Here is a 16,961-nt window from a genome sequence, read left to right as displayed (position 1 = left end):
AATCAGACAGGCTAGGTGTGCCAGAAGACTGGGCTGATAATCACTACTCTCATGTTGACAAAAGAGCACCTACAACAGCCCTAATAAATATGCATAAGAGAGATTTGCATATCATGGAGGTGGTGTGCATGCAAATCTGTTCCATGCATATTCATTAGGACTATCCTGAAAACCTGACTGGCTGGTGGTCCTCCAGGACAGGGCTGGGAACCACTGACCTAGAATACAAAGTGCTTCTGGGGTAAACAGATGCTTTCTATTTCTAGGAAAGCAAAGTTTACTCCTGCTTTTTCTGTTACCCATTGCTCAAACTAGGACAGTAGTCTCAAACTCGCGGCCCGCCATGTACTATTTTGAGGTCCTCGGTATGTTTATCATAATCACAAAAGTAAAATAAAACAGTTTATTGATCATATGTCTCTTTAGCTATAAATTACATTATTATTAAGGCTTAGCCAAAAGGAAAGATTTATAAACTATTCAGAGTTTTACCTCATGCAAAATTGTCATTTCTTTAACGACATTACCTATTTTTTCTGAGGCCCTCCAACTACCTACAAATCCAAAATGTGGCCCTGCAAAGGGTTTGAGTTTGAAACCACTGAACTAGGAGTAGTACTCATGCCTTTTGTGACTCAAGTGGGAATCAAAAGGCAACGCAAAGGAAGTTTGGGGAGTTACATTTTTCTCTCAGCTTAAAGGAGGATACCACAGCATATAAACTGGCATAGATAAAACATGTGCTAAATTATAGACTGTGCTTGATGGATCTCTGAGAAAAGCTCAAAAGGAACAATGACTGCCTAATAAGCCTCAGAATTGCAAACGTAAGCTAAAGGACCACAAATAGTGGCTCCTGCAAATGGCATTGTTTCCCATTGGAGGCAGAAGAGTGTAACATGTCCCTCATGACATGGTGGGTTGCAAGTGGACAGACAAAGACGCAGACATTCAGCTCCACACTTTCTGGAAAGTTTAATCTAGACCTGTAATCTACAGTCAATGGCATTGTTTCTTATCCCACAGTAATCGTATTCAGGGAGAGGGAGGGAGGGAAATGACATGATTTAAAAAGAAAAAAAAAATCCAAGCAAAATCACAAAACTGAGGTATCAATATAACTATATACAGCTCATATTTATAAACATCTCCAGAGAAAAATCAACCCCCTACAGCTTCTCTCTTGATACATTCGTTTCCTTAATGAGTGCTAGTAAAGTTACAGAAGGGGCAAGGGAAGGAGCCTCCTGTTTGTATTTTACAGAATACCCACAGCATGTGAAGGCTTGGGCTGAGTCTTTTTACTTTGTGCTTTTGGATGTGCCTGCAGATTCATTGCTTCTGCCCCTCAGTAGGACCACATCAATCTTCCCCTATGTATGGGGAGGCGAGATGCAGGTTAGCGTTCTATCCAGGAGTCCTTAAAGAAAAGCTCCATGTCTCACCCATCACATGTATGGAAAGTAATGCAGTAGGGAATCCCTCAGTAGCTACACCTCTGGCCAACAAAGCTCTTAACCCCGTTGCATGCCTGCTTTTCTACAGGAAACAGCTATAAATCCATGCATGCAATGGGGGTCAACGGAGGACTGGCTCGGTTTGTCCATTCAAAAATAAAATAAAAACTCTGAACTACCTTATTCACACACTTTGTAACAATTGAAGTCTGGTGTGGGGAGGAGGGGGGACTGGGGATTTTCATTTTCCATGGCTTAAACAATGCAGCTTCAGGCCTTGAGGAACAGGCCAGGATGGACATTACAGCAGGATCTGGAAATCCAGGTCTGGCTTGATTGTTCCTCAAGATCTGCTGCTGAACAAGTATCCCAAAGTCCCCAGAAACCATGTTCTTGTGAGATAGCCATGCAGGACTGAAAACAAACATTGCAAGGTTGAAAGAATGAAAGATGTTCTAAATACAAGAGGACCACCACATCTCAAACTATTAAGCTTTACACAATCATATCCTCCTGGAGTTTCACATTTTTTTTATCATATAAAAAGATAATGCCACTCCCAGATATATATTTGCTTAACATAAAAAACCCTTCTCTCTCAATATGTATATATATATATATATTTATATATATATGTATAAATAAATAAAAACTTGAAAACCATGAGCCCTGGAGTGAAAACAGTGAGACGTGGCGAGGGTCTTCTGCCACACAGATCTGAAAAGGCTCTTGTCACCCAAATGGCTCCTGGGAAATTCTCAGTTAAGAGATGCACAGAAGGTGCCAGAGTGCCTATTCCAGAAAGAGGACACATGACCCACAGAAAGCATAGTCTGTCACATAGATCTATTTCAAGATAAAACCTCAGCTCCCCAATAAGCTTTCTTGGGTGTGGAACACAAATATTATTTCCTACATAGAAAGTTGACAGAGCAGCAAAGTACTTTGATATACCTTTAGTCTGTTTAATTCTCTTTTTAATGTTTAATTTATAGATTTGTATTTTAAATTTATGACATAGCTTTTCCTCCAGCTCCTTTGGGTTTCCAGAGCTAAGATCCATGTTACAAGCTTTCTTGCATACAGATTCAGGGCTATTACCTCCCTATTTTATATCCCTTCCTGCCTGTCTTTAATCCAGTCCTGATTGTAAGAGTCTTCAGCCAGAGACTGTGTATCAGGTTTCTTCCAAAACCCTGCAGTCATGGTACTTGTATCTGGACACCAGGTATCACCTTTGTAACAATGGGGATTCCCAGAACCAGAGAGCAAGAAACCTGAGCCAGGAGCTGATCCCAGGCTTCTCTGTGTTGCAGTATATCAAATGCACTGTCATATCACTCAGGACTACTTTGCTATCTTGTAAAGGACCTTGTGTTCATTCTTCCAGCTACTAATCACTTTTGCCTTAGGGGGAAACATGAACTGCTGTCTCTTCTTGGGCATGACAACTCTAAGAGCTAAGGAAAGACTTTAGTTCTTCTCAGCCACCAGCTTCACCCTTTAAAATGAAAGCTAAAAGCATGGTTGTCATTGTTTGGCTATATTTCCAACTCCACATACCTCGACTATGGATCACTTCAACACCCCAGGCCCTCTTGCCATCCTTTTATACATATGATCTCTCTTTAACTGACCACACGTTGTTCTGTTTGGTAGTTAATTCTGGCTCAGATCCTCTCCATTAACTATAAGTTTTCCTCAAGTATGTTAATATGGTCACTCTGCAAGCACATGCTTTGGCATCAGCCCAATACTCATAACAGACTTGCTCACCAGTTACTGATGAGCAATGGCTGAGGGTCACACATTACTACAAATCACAAATTCTCGAGGAAGCAGAGTTAAAGTAGATCCTCCAAGCTGATTAAGCTCTTTATGGATAAAATGGGACTAGTGTACCAAGAAGGTGGTGTATGAGGAGGAAGAGATTTTTTCACACACACTAATTAGCACCCAATTTGTGCTGTAATTTAAACTTGCACTACAACACAACATATGTCTACCCTCTACATCACTAGCAAGGGGGCATCTCCCTGTAATTCACTCCCAGGCAATTAGACTTACTCATGTATAGCAATACAAACAACTCACCTATTACCAGAAGACAGAGAGACCCAGAAGCAAAAGTAATTTCTGTCACTGTGTGCACAAAATTAACACAGTTGGAAATATTACCCTGACTGGTATATGCAAGAGAATCTGAACATCTTCATACTGAAAATCAGCCTCTGCATTCCTGTTGGCCAAAATGGAAACCTTCAGAAGACAGTGAATCATCTGCACTCTTCATATATGTTAGGGCAGGAACTGAACAAGCACATTTCTGATCGCACAAGAGATATCATCATACATTGATTTAAGATGGTATGGCCAAAAGAGAGGGAAAGGGGATGTATTCAAATAAAGCATGGACACATCTCTTGTTTCCTTTTCTATTCTGCTTCCTCACAGATCTCACCACACCATACCCTGAAGGAGGAGAAAACCTGCCTGCAAATTAGCCAGGAAACAGCATGGGAAAGTTTTCTAGAGATGCAGGTCCCCACTTCAAAGACAAAATCAAGACTACACTAGGCACCACCAATTAAACATGGAAAACATAAAACCTACCCTCCCTCCCACAAAAGTAAAACAAAGTAAATGTACATCTTTAAACATGGGAGGAGGCAAGGAAGTAAGCTAGTAACCTAACAGCATTATACCCGATCTCTGATTCAGCCTGTGTTAAGAGGGGCAGAGCACAGAACTCTTATCACCTTCAAGGCCACAAAGCCAACTGCTTACAGAGAAGCAGGATCAGTCGTATACCCTAAGCAGCTGGTACCATCTGTGTGTGGGGAGAGAGAAGAGGGAGTCACCAAGAATGGCACTGAGCAAAAGGCTCCATCATTCTTTACAAAAAAAATGAAGAAAAAAGTATATATGACAGAACTATGACTTCCACCATCTAAAAATATGTTGACACCATACTTTAAACCTGTTTCCTCCATGAGCACCACCCAAAGCTTTCTGCCATAAAGACAGTAGCTACATAATAAATGTGCTTGCTACCACTATAAAACACCCTGTATGGATGACATCTCCTTAAACACAGCTCAATCCCTGCAGCATAACAATGGAGGAAGCAGCGTACCACTCCCCAGTTGATGGTGGCAAGCCAATAAGGAAAAGTTTTTTTTTTCTTTTTTTGGTGTGTGAGGGGGGGGAGGCATTGTCACTTTACAGGAGGTACAGTAAAGAAAAGGGCTAAGGCAGAGGACAGAGTCATTACAGAATGCATTGTGCCAATAATGGAGGGGAGAGGGAGGACATAGGTCTCAGAGTGCTATCACATTTTAGATTTTGAAATTTCAGAAGTGAGAAAAAAAAAGCTAGGTAAATTAGTTGCATGTTTTTGTTTGAGATTTCTAGAAGCAAAGGCATTAATTAGCTGGCTCTAACATGGCCCACAAACTCCTAGAGAGAGTTACCATACCCCAACACTACATATACTAAATGCAAAGGAAAAATAGCTGTGCAGGGAAGGGACAGCTAACATCCATGTAGTGAAGAATACAAGACTGTTAACTACACTTCTCATCATGCCTCAAGAGGGAGTGCAATGCCACTGAACACATTCTTCTCTCCTTCCCCCTCATTCCATCTGATCTTCAAGGGCCCAGCCCCACACAGCCTTTGAGATCCCTGCAGGCCAAAGGGAGAGCAAGAGAAAAAGGCTGCCAGCAGTCTTATGTCACAAGATACACAGACTGATTCACTTATGAAATTACTCTGTTGCATGCAGGGATATGTAGTCCCTGCTTTTCTTAAGGAAACTACAATAAGCAGGTAAGCAAGGAGGTAAAACCAGCCTGTCCTTTATGACGTTCAACTGTAGCAACCCTAAAGGGGAAAGGAAAGAAGGACAGCCACATATCTGCCCCAGAGAAAGAGATGTTAAGTGGGGAAAGAGAGGAAGGCTGGCACAGCCCCCGCCCCACACACACCTTAGAGGCATAAAGCAGTAGTGGCATTCTCAGCTGCACATACCCTCTTCCGATCTCCTTCACCATTACAGAGATCAGGCAGCAGAAGGTTGTACAGTACATAGAGGGCACAGCAGAGATCTATTACTATCTTCCTTCTCACATGTGCATCTGGATTTCTGAACATGGTTCTTAAAAACAAAAAAATACCCTGGTGAAACAAAATCTGTACAAGAAAAAAAAAAATCAGGCAAGAAGTAGTACCAAAAATTCCTGATGTGGCTCAGGGATTTGCATTCTCCACATCACCCCTCCATCCCACACCTTTCTACACAGGGCCAGATGCTACCTGGCTAGGACATTTTTTTCCTTTTTTTTTTTTTTAAGTTGATCAAAAATAGACTTTTTCATCTTTATATTACAATGCTCTTCTCTTCTGTTTCATTCATTTTTGTCCCCTCACCCCTCACATAAAATGGAAACCACAAGTAGTCCCTTTCCCCTTCTTGGCAATTGGGGCTGCATTCCTGCTCCTGCGGTTTGCGCCCAACAGCAGGTCCTACAAAACTGGCCTGCAGCCGGGTCCTTTTATCTGGGCATAAGTCTCCCCTTCTGGGTTAAAGTTTCAGCTCATTAGCAATCTTGGAGGCAATGTTCTTGAAAGCTATGGAGGTGCCTGAGATGCGCTTGAAACGTACACCATTGAGTGAGAGGCGGGGCAGCTTGCATACCTCCATCTCCCACTGCACAAAACTGTCATGACCTGGCAGGCCATGCATGCAGAGTAGTGTGTAGGTCTCCTGCGCCTCACTCTGACAGTTGTTGGCGTCCAGCACCTTACGGATCTCTCGCATCATCTCGTTGGGCTCCATGGAACTAGTGGTCTTCATGCTCCAGGTAAAACGCAGTGAGCGGGGCTTAGAGTCCCGGGGATCCTCCTTCTCCATGCCCAGGTGAGGTCTGAGGGAGAAGAGACAGAGTGTATTAAAAATCTATAAACCATATAGGGAAGATAATAAGTCTGCTAATTAAAAGGGGATCTGCAACTTATACTTTATATGGTATAAGAAGTCTGATAATATGCAAAATACAGCAAAGGTGATATAACTTATGGTTCAAGAGGGTACTTGTAATATTAACTTTTACAGAGGCTAAATGTTGAACTCTAGAAGAACATTTTATACTAATAATCCATGCTATGGGGTGGGAGACCATTTGGGATGAGGTATTTATATCATAAAATCTGACAGCCTGCTATCTAATTCATGGTATATAGGTTGGAGCTTAAAGATTTCCTGGGAAGCAGGAATTGGTAGATTAAAATTCCTCAATGTTAGTATTAATATTATGTTCCCCTCGGCTAGAAGTCTTCTCTCGTCTCTTCTGGAGTCTTCCCAAGGAAAAGGACTCAGTCTCAGCATACACAAGCGTACAGGACTAAAGGGACTTCATGGTGTCTAAAGCAAGAACCATGCACCACTGGAGTTAGCATGAAGAAAACAGTCTGTTCAAGATACTTAAGGATTGAATGTCAGAAAGGAAAATATAGACAGCGCAATGTCTCAGACACTGGTAACAAGAAAACAACACCTACAGCTCAGAACCCAAAGATTAGTACTGTCATTGCTTTCCAAAGAAATAGCTATGCTATATTCCCCATACCCCCCTCAAAAGAACCCCCCTGAAATAAAACACCTAAGATCCCCCTCCCAGAAGTCAAAGATAAATAATACCAACCTAAAGGTAAAAAGAGACTGCTTCAGAGTATCTAAGGCAGCAATGCTAGGGGGAGAGAGCAGAGAAGAGCCTATGCCTCTCTTGGTACCTGAAGCAGCAGCACCAGATAGACTGCAGCAGATGAAAGGCAAGAGACTACATCCCTTCAATATCTCTACTGTAAGTACTTGAAGCAGCAGTGCCAGAAACAGAGATATGAACCACCAGAGGAAGGAAGAGATGATGGCCCCTCAGCATCCGAGTGCCTGAAGAGAGCAAGACTAAAGGAGACTATTTCCTCAATGTCTCTGAGTGTCTGAGGCAGCAGAACCAAGGAGTGGCTACATCTGAGCAACTAGCGAAGCAGTGCAGAGGACAGACTGCAATCCCCTCAGTGTTTGAGCAGCAATGCCAAGGAAAGAGAGCAGAGTGAAAGTAAGACTGTGTCCCATAAGCTTCTCCAAGTACCTGAGGAAGCAGTGCCAGGGAAAGACAGCAGAGTTGGGGTGAAAGATGAGACCACAGATGAAAGCATAAAAAAGGCTGGAAGGTCATTCATAGACCCAAGTCTCACCTGACACTCTCCACTCGATCTTTCCCTTCTGGCTCATTCGGGTTCCTCAAAAAACAGAGTTGTGAAGTTTACATTGTTATTTCTATATTTGCAAATATATGTTTATTTTCAAAAGGTTTTCTTTAGTTTGACACTTCCTCATTCACCAGGCAGTCATCCCCACCAATTCCCTCCCACCATATAACAGTGGGGAAAATGCTGCTCTTCTGGGACCTTTGCAAAAGTCCTTCACTGGGCAGCAAATCCTGAGGATCTGCAGGCTACTCTGCTAGTGCAATATCCATTCATCAGGGTGAAAGTATTGGGCCAGGAGTAGGTTTCTCTCTGGACCAGTACTACTTAGAATAGTGTTAGGGGCACCCCTTCTTCTGAGCCAGTGCTCCCCTAATGTGCCAGCATTCTGTTATAGTGCACTATGTGCTGGTATCTGCTGTAGATAGCCAAGCTGCGTAGCAAGAGAGACATCTTTTGCCATGTCACTGGGAACTACTAGATGGCTGCACTTGGCCTTTTAAAATGAAAGCATTATATAATTTATCTTAGGCTGTGCTGTCTTCACGCCATTTTTTAAACATTAGCTTTGGGCAATGCATGGGGGAGGATGAAGGGATGAAGCCCAGATGACAAAACAGCAGCACCATCTAGTCCTAGGGAGCTGACACACTGCCTAATATATCACAGCCCTGAAGCTTTGCTAGCATATGGTAATAAAGGAACAGTAGCAGCTGTGCATCTGCATAATCCCCTCCCCATTCCTCTGCAGAGCAGCAGCTACATCTTCTCTCATTAATGTATAGGAGGTGCAGGAGCAGGAGGAGCTTGGCTCCCATTCCTCTGAAGTAGCAGCATCCCCACCCTTCTGTTCCTCTGCAGGAAGAGAAACAGCAGCAGCATTTCTTACCTCTCTGCAGAAGAATCAGCAGCTGTGCCCCCATTCCTTCGCAGGACATGCAGCCACAGCAGCGTCCCACCTTTCTGTTCCTCTGTAGGAGAATGAGTAGCAGCACCCTTCACCCCTTTGCAGAAGCAGCAGTGCTCCTATCTCTCCATTCTTCTACAGGAGGAGCAGCCACCATGGTGTCCCACCCATCTGTAGATCCACTGTGCGTTCATTCCTCCATAAGAGGAAAGTCAGCCAATACTGGAATAACAGGGGGCTACTACAGGGAAGGATAGACGTGCACTAGCAAGCCTGTGGTTGTGGGGAGGGGGAATCTCTGTACTGGAATACCAGGGGGTATCACATGGAAGTAGGGAGGGATGGGTTATAGGTATACCATATATAGTCAAATGATAGGCTCCGGAGTAATCTAAGAAAATACTTTTTTATAGTAAGGCTGATAGATGCATGGAACAGTCTCCCAGAAGAGGTGGTGGAGACAGAGACTGTGTCTGAATTCAAAAGGCCTAGGATAGGCACGTGGGATTTCTTGGAGAGAGAAAGAGATAATGGTTACTGCAGATGGACAGACTAGATGGGCCAAAGATTTGGGGGCCAAAAATGAGGGTATTGGTTTATATTTGAGTCCACTTCTACTAGTACTAATCATTTCTATAGTGCTATTAGACATATGCAGTGCTGTATGGCTGAAAAGACTTCCAGGGGCAACCACTTTCACCACAGGGAGCACGGACACAAGCAAGTGGAAATAGCTCCTGCCACCAGGGTTGCATTGTAGGCCTGGGGGGTCTTTTTGCTGGGTTGCGGGAGGGGGTTAGTCATCCCTGGTTGAGGGGAGGAGATGGAAGGAAGGGAATCCTGCTGTTTCGGGTGGGCGCACAGAGGAAGGCTTGTGGTTCATTTTTTTTTTTTGCGGGGGGGGGGGGGGGGGGCGCTGATGGCTAGAGAAGTCTGCTGGTCTGTGGGAAGCACTAACGGCTGGAAAAGTCTGCCAGTTCGGGAGGAGGGGGTACGCTGAAGGAGAACTCTGCCATGGGGGGAGGGGGGGCGTGCTACCAGTAGGGGAGGGATTGCAGAGTTGGGACATTACCAGGAGGGAAGGTGGTAGGAATTCCTGACACCACAGGGAAGGCAGGGAGAGGAATAGTGGAATATATTCAAGTTACCATTTTTCCGAGGCAAAAATGGTATCTCAGTTTATATTCAGACGGGTTTATATTTGAGTATATACGATAACAATGGATCACTATGCTATACTACTATGATGCAACATGGGTTGTATAGCAGGGGATCCCAAACTTAAAGAGAAGGGGCCACATAGGACACACTAGAATATTTAAAATCACAGAGCTAACTGTGAAAGGGTGTGGGGTCCTCCTTACAGAGAGCACTGAGCTGAGAAAAAAATGGAGGGGTACTGTACCTGGCTTTTTAAAAATGATTTGACATGAAGGGGGGAGAGTAAAGGTTCCAGTGTTGTAGCAGTAACACTTGTAGATTTCTTAGACGTTAGCAACTTTGCCACACCTCCAGAAATCCTTACTTATTACTATTTATATGTTTTTACAATAAAATAAAATTCAGCAAGCCTTGATTTCCTTTAGCTGTAATGAATAGGGCCATTTAGTTTTACAAGTGGAAAAATAACCAAGTTTTTAAGACATCTAACTCTCTTCCAACTATATATATAAGCAGGCAGTTTTGATAACATCATGGACAAATGGTTACTCACATTATTATCAATAGCTGATTAAACAAACAATCCAACATTGCAAATTTACACTTTACTCGCCATCAACCTGAAATACACTCATCACATATATGATATGACTATGATAAATATGCATAACTTGTTCTTGATCTGTCCTTGTCATTTTTGTCGTTTCAGACAGCATTTTGTTGCTATACGCACTTTTCATGCCATCAGCACTTGAATTCCTAACTCGCAGTTTTCCGGATGGTCTTTAGCATATTTTATCATTATGGTATAATCTGATCAAACCCCAGAAGAATATTACTCATTACCGAAACATGGACTGTGTCGGGTCCATACCACAATTTTTTACTGTGTGTTTTATAGATTCATTATTCACTTGCATCGCTTTTATTTGTGAAGACTTTTATTAAACTTTTCAACAAGACCATCAGTTCCAGTTTTGTTCTTGCTTGTCATTTTCGGGACACAAGACCATAAAAATCTACCTCAAAATGGCCTTGCTTCCCAGTTGCTGGAGTTGCCATTGAAGCTCATTTCAGCCCATCCAGATCAGTCTTTCCATAACTGGGGTATAGATCATATAAGTCTGCCCTATTTTGCCGTATTTGGAATGCAGACTGTAGAAGTCTGCACAGCAATGGCTTTACTGCCCAACTACTGGAATTGCCATCTAAGTGCCACTAAGTTTTGTTTGATTCCATCTGCCTTTCATATAGGTATCCTTTGTGTTTATCCCATACATTTTTTAAAAATTCTGTCACCATTTTAATCTCCACCACTGCACCCAGAGGGCCTTCCCATCACCTTCTCCATAAAAAGTACTTCCCGATGTTATTCCCAAGCCAAACACCCTGCAACCTCAATTCATGCCCTCTAGTTCTACTGCTTCCCCATCTCTGGAAATATTGTCTCTATGCAGTCTAGAATCCTTCTGGTTAAAGCCATTACTTTGTCACACTGTTTCGCTGCCTTGAGATCCTCAAGGTCTCTCTGCTGAATTGTGATCAATCTCTTGCCCTCTATCACATATACCTCCTTTGACTTTCTACACCCCAAATGCATCACTCTGCAATTGGCTGATTGAAAGTTGGACACCAATCTTGGTAACAATTTTGGATAAGTCCAAAACAATTTGGTCATCAAAAAACGGAGACCCCCCTTTTACAAAGATGATTTGTATGTATCTGTAAGTAAGTAAAGGCATCTTTTAAGTCCAGACAACATACTTTAGTTAATCTTTTTCCTCAATCAGGTGAGTAGAATATCCAGAGAAACCACCCTGAACTTTTGTTTTGATAGATATTTGCGCAGGGCCCTTAGGTCTAAAATGGGATGAAATCCCTCCTCTATAAAAAGGAAAAATTCATTTATAAGCAATTCCTGGTGCTAAAGAGTTTGATTTTGACATTCTCAGGGCCCGATCCACAAAGCTCCAATACCACGGTAAAAAATACTATGGTGGGAGTGATTTTTCCACGAGTGATGCTGTGCACAAACAGCATGCAAAATTAGATGCATGCTATTCCTGTGGAGCAGCCTCAATAAAAGGGGGAGGAACCGTGCCTGGTGCCTCCTTAGAAGAGCAATCGCTAGGCCCAGCTCCACCCCCGTCAAAAATCTTTTTTTTCTGCCTGCCGCTTTTGTTCCCTGTTGGTTCATCTGATCGCGACAGTGAAGTCCTCAAATAACTAAGCCAGCAGGACTCCCGAAAGCCACCAACTGGTGGCTTTGGGGGCTTCCCCTGCAGGCTCAGCTAGCAAGGATTCCCCTGCCACGATCTAATGAGCCAGCAGGAAGCGCAGCGAGTGACCCAGTACTCCTTCCCTTCTGCTTGAAGGCCCGATTCTTCAAAATGGCAGCCCTGCCCCTGCATCCTGCGATGCCCTGGGAGGGGTCTAAAGCTATGATTGGCTCGGGCGTCTAAGGCCCCTTCCAGTGCATCCCAGGCTGGGAGGGGCCTAAGGATCTGATTGACTCAGGTCACTAAGGCCCCTCCCAAGATTCCAGAAAATTTCTGTATCGACTATTCAGTGTGGTGGCTGGGAGGGGGGGGGGGAGGAATAGGAGGGGGACATTCCATTTTGTGCATCACTAGGAGAGCTCATTTAAATACTACTGAGCTCCCAGGGATGCACTTGCATAGGGTTCTCAATGGTTGCTATGACAATCAGTAGCAGCTACGGAGAACCTTTTCTGCTTTGGGAGGACTGCATTCCATGTCGGTAAGAGTGCTTTTACAACTCTTACTTCCTCGGAGAGCTTCTGTGCATTGGGGCCTCAGGGGTAATTTGGAAGAAACCTTTCAAATTGATGTGTTTAGCTTGTGTGGACAATTCTGAGAACCCACCAGTCTAAGGTTACAAACTCATAGGAGGCTCTTGAATAAACTTTATGGGCTGAAATTAGGGCCCAAAGTGGTGAACTAGATTAGAAATTGGTTGACGGATAGACACCAGAAGTTGGTGGTAAATGGAATTTGCTCAGAGCAGGGTCAGGTAAGTAGTGGAGTGCCTCAAGGATCGGTGCTGGGACCGATTTTGTTCAATATGTTTGTGAGCAACATTGCTGAAGGGTTAGCAGGTAAGATTAGCCTTTTTGTGGATGATACCAAGATTTGTAACAGAGTGGACACCCCAGAGAGAGTGGAAAACATGAAAAGAGATCTACAAAAGTTAGAAGAATGGTCTAGCGTCTGGCAACTAAAATTCAATGTGAAGAAGTGCAGAATGATGCATTTGGGGGGTAGAAATCTAAGGGAACTGTATGTGCTGGGAGGTGAGAATCTGATAAGCACAGATGGACCTTGGGGGTGATTGTGTCTGAGGATCTAAAGGCATTTAAACAGTATGATAAGGCGGTGGCTGTAGCCAGAAGGATGCTAGGCTGTATAGAAAGAGGAGAAACCAGGAGAAGAAGGGAGGTGCTGATGCCCCAGTATAGGCTGTTGGTGAGAACACACTTGGAGTATTGTGTTCAGTTTTGGAGGCCGTATTTGGCAAAGGATATAAAAAGACTTGAAGCGGTCCAGAGGAAGGCGATGAAAATGTTAAGGGGTTTGAACAAAAAGAAGTATGAGAAGAGACTGGAAGACCTAAATATGTATACTCTGGAGGAGAGAAAGGACAGGGGAGTTATGATACAGACGTTTAAATACTTAGGTATTAATATAATACCAAATCTTTTCCAGAGAAGAAAAAATGGTAAAACTAGAGGGCATAATTTGAGGTTACAGGAAGACTTAGGAGCAATGTTAGGAAATTCTTCTTCACAGAGAGGGTGGTAGAAGCCTGGAATGCCTTCCCAAGGGAAGTGGTGGAGAGGAAAACTGTGATGGAATTCAAAAAAGCGTGGGATAAAAACAGACAATCTCTAATTAGAAAATGAAGGATGTAAATTAAAGAACTATGGCGGATATTGGACAGATCTGCATGATCTGTGTCCTATATATGGTGATTCAGTGTAGGATGGGTTGGGGTGGGCATCAATGGGAACTCCACTAATTTGGAACATGAGGTTGTTATTGGCCAGACTTTACGTTAGATATCCTACAAACAATGGGATGGTCAAATAGGCTGGAGTGAGCTTAGACAGTAACTTCAACATTTGGAACCTAGGACAACACCAGACTTTACAGTCTATGGCCCAGAAATATCAAAGGAGAGACAAGTTAATTTAATCATGTATTTTTTAATGGGTATAACTTATGGGCAGACTGGATGGACCGTTCAGGTCATTATCTACTGTCATTTACTATATGTTACTGTGTTACTATGGTTGTCTGTGCAGATGAGTCCTACTTGATTGAGGAGATGATCTTGGAATGTGAACAGAGCAAAGCGAATTGCACGAAGCTTGAGGCGATTGATGTGAAGAGCTCTTTCCAGAGGACTCCAAGAGCCAAGAGAAGGTCACTGAAGTGGGCTCTCCAGAGGCACTGGTTGGCAATATCTTTTTATGTGGTAGCATCTGGAAAAGAAGGTCCCTGGAGAGATAGGCCTGCAATAACCACTACTGAAGTGACTTTTGAAGATGTGAAGTCACTGCAAGTTGATGGGATAGAAGTCCGATGGCCTGAGACCACTGAGTTGAAAGTGTCCATTGAGGCTCTTTGAGATATAGAAGGGAAAATGGAGTTACATGTACTGTAAAGGCCATGTAGCCGAGAAGTCACAACATTTGATGTGCAGGTATATAGTGACGAGAAGAGATCTCTTGGCAGGTTTGAATTAAAGTACTGAGTCTTTGTTGAGGTAGAAATGCATGAGTTTGAGTTGTGTTTAAGAGGGCTCGAGAGATTGAGTAGGTTCTAGATGGGCTCTCTCATACTTGACTGCAAATCCTAGGAGCTTCTGAAGATAAACTATTGCAGTTATGGCTTGGTGAGTCTGTTGAGGTGTGGAAGCCTTGATCAGCCAGTCATCTAGAAAAGGGAACACATGGAAATTCTATGAGCAAAGGAGTGCAGCTACTATTATTAAGCACTTCGTGAAAACCCTGGGTGCAGATGCCAGACCAAATGGTAGCACCTTGTACTGACAGTGATATATTCCCATTCGGAAGCAGAGGTATTTCCTGTGAGCAGGTAGGTTGTAAAGGAGTGTATGCTTCCTTGAGGTCGAGAGAGCAGTCAGTTGTCCTTCTCTAATAGTGGTAATAAGGTGCCCAGAAGATTCTCCTTCACCAAATATTTGTTGAGAGCACGGAGATCTAGAATTGGACAGAGACCTCTGGATTTCTTTGGTATGAGAAAATACTTTGAGAAGAACCCTCAGCCCCTCTTCTACAGAGGAACTTGTTCCATGGCATTGAGTTGGAGGAAGGGCCGAAAGCTCCTGGCAGAGGAGGGTCTTCTGCTGGGAGTTGAAAAGAGACTCTTTTGGGGGCAGGGCAGGATTAATTCTTCAGTGGGCCGTAGGCACACAAGTACATTAGGTCCCCAACCCATGACCTGCCCACTCCCATCCCTGGGCCCTAAAACACTACTGCACCACCTAATGGAAACCCCCCCACACACACACATGGGACTGCTACAAGATCTCTACACAAACTACATGCTAGAAGAATACCACATTCTGGTCACACATACAAAACAAATATGAAAATAGGGATCACAGATCAGTCATAGTGATATAAAGGCAAGAAGCTGAACTGGAAATCTCAAGAAGTCAGATTCATGTACAGCAATACTAGAGAAATAGAAAATGAAACACAAATTGGCATTTCTAAAAGCTCAAAGCAAAAAAGAATTTACTCCATTAATGATAATACAGCCAACACAGCTGTGCATCCAATGAATTTCACAAATGAAAAACAAAGCCTCAGATAATGGGAGAGGTGAACCACACTCTACCACCCAAACATCACAGGCAAAAAAACTTTTGTTAATGTTAATGTGTTGTTTTTCACATTAATGAAAGTTTTTTTGCCTGTGATGTTTGGGTAGTAGAGTGTGGTTCACCTCTCCCATTATCTGAGGCTTTTTCTTTCGTTTGTGAATTTCATTGGGTGCACAGATGTTGGCTGTATTATCATTAATGGAGTGAAGCCTTTTTTGCTTTGTTATCCCTCCATTCCCTATTTGGATATTTCATTTCTAAAAGCTGACATATTCCCTTTAATAAATTTTTCTACCTTTGTTTAAGCATTTTTTTTTCCATTCCAGTGTCTTTCTTCAGCTTTTTTGTTTTTATTTCCTGTCATTACAGGATCTCCTGTCCATTTGACATGTCTTCTATTTTCATGCCCACTCTCTATCTTTCCTGATCTGCCCTATCCAGCATATCTCGTATCCTTGTTCCTTTTCTTCCCAAATTCAGAATCTGCCCTCAGCCTCTGTCTTTCCCCCTGTGATCAGTAAATATTGTCTTTATGCCTTTATGCTCCCTCAATGCCCAGAATCTTCTCTGTGCCTCTTTTTCCCTCTCTTTCCTTCTGCATCCCCCCCCTCCCGGGCTAATATCTTTCCCTCTCTATTCCTTGCTCTGACAGTGTCTCTCCACTTCTCTTACCCTGATCCAGATCTTTCTTTCCTTCTCCATTGCCCCTCGATTCAGTCTCTCTTTCTCTCTCCCCCCCCCCCTACAGTTCAGCAGCACCTTTCCTTCTCCATTCCCCAGATCTAGCAGCACCTCACCCTCTCTCTCTCTCCTCTTCCTCCTAGATCCAGAAGCACATCTCCCTTTCCCTCCCTCAGTCTAGCAACACATCTCCTTCTCAGCTCCTCCCACCCAGATCCATCAGCACCTTTCCCTCTCCCACTTCAGCAGCACCTCTCTTTCTGCTCCCTAGGGCCAACAGCACTCCCCCTCTCACACCCAGAAGCACCCTTCCTGCACACCTTCCCTCCCAGGTCCAGCAGCACTGCCTCCCTCTTGCCTCCTCTCCCCTTCCCAGGACCAACAGAATCCTTCCCTTTCCTGTCCCCAAGGCCAACAGCATCTCTCATCCCATCACCAGGACTAGCATCCCATCCTTCTTCTATTTCAGGGCCAGCAACACCCCTGTCTATCCCACAAACAGACCCTCTTTCTTTCTGACCCCGAGCTAGCACCACCACTCCCATTCAGTTCTCTTACTGTCCTGGATTGCTGCAGATAGTGGAAGCCCAGATATTCCTATAGACAGACTC

At 43.6% G+C, this 16,961-nt stretch overlaps 1 protein-coding gene across 6 annotated transcripts in view; it reads right to left on the bottom strand.

Annotated features, from left to right (window-relative positions):
• Window positions 1-956: 956 nt before the first annotated feature.
• The window catches only part of MARK2 (microtubule affinity regulating kinase 2), a 360,912-nt gene continuing 344,907 nt past the window's right edge, over window positions 957-16,961 (bottom strand). For 4 of the 6 annotated variants that reach the window (XM_033954141.1, XM_033954139.1, XM_033954140.1 and 1 more), the window contains 2 exons: window positions 7,716-7,760; window positions 957-6,385 (listed from right to left, as the gene is read on the bottom strand). In XM_033954141.1, the coding sequence (XP_033810032.1) occupies window positions 6,043-6,385; window positions 7,716-7,760 (388 nt within the window). In that variant the 3' untranslated portion in view covers window positions 957-6,042. Of the gene's footprint in view, window positions 6,386-7,715; window positions 7,761-14,015; window positions 14,754-16,961 lie in introns of those variants that run through there. The other 2 variants (XM_033954145.1, XM_033954146.1) reach the window with 1 other exon arrangement.

Source organism: Geotrypetes seraphini, chromosome 8 (genome assembly GCF_902459505.1).
Source record: "Geotrypetes seraphini chromosome 8, aGeoSer1.1, whole genome shotgun sequence".
In the NCBI taxonomy this organism is placed as follows: Eukaryota; Metazoa; Chordata; class Amphibia; order Gymnophiona; family Dermophiidae; genus Geotrypetes; species Geotrypetes seraphini.
This window is presented reverse-complemented; position numbering and strand designations above follow the sequence as displayed.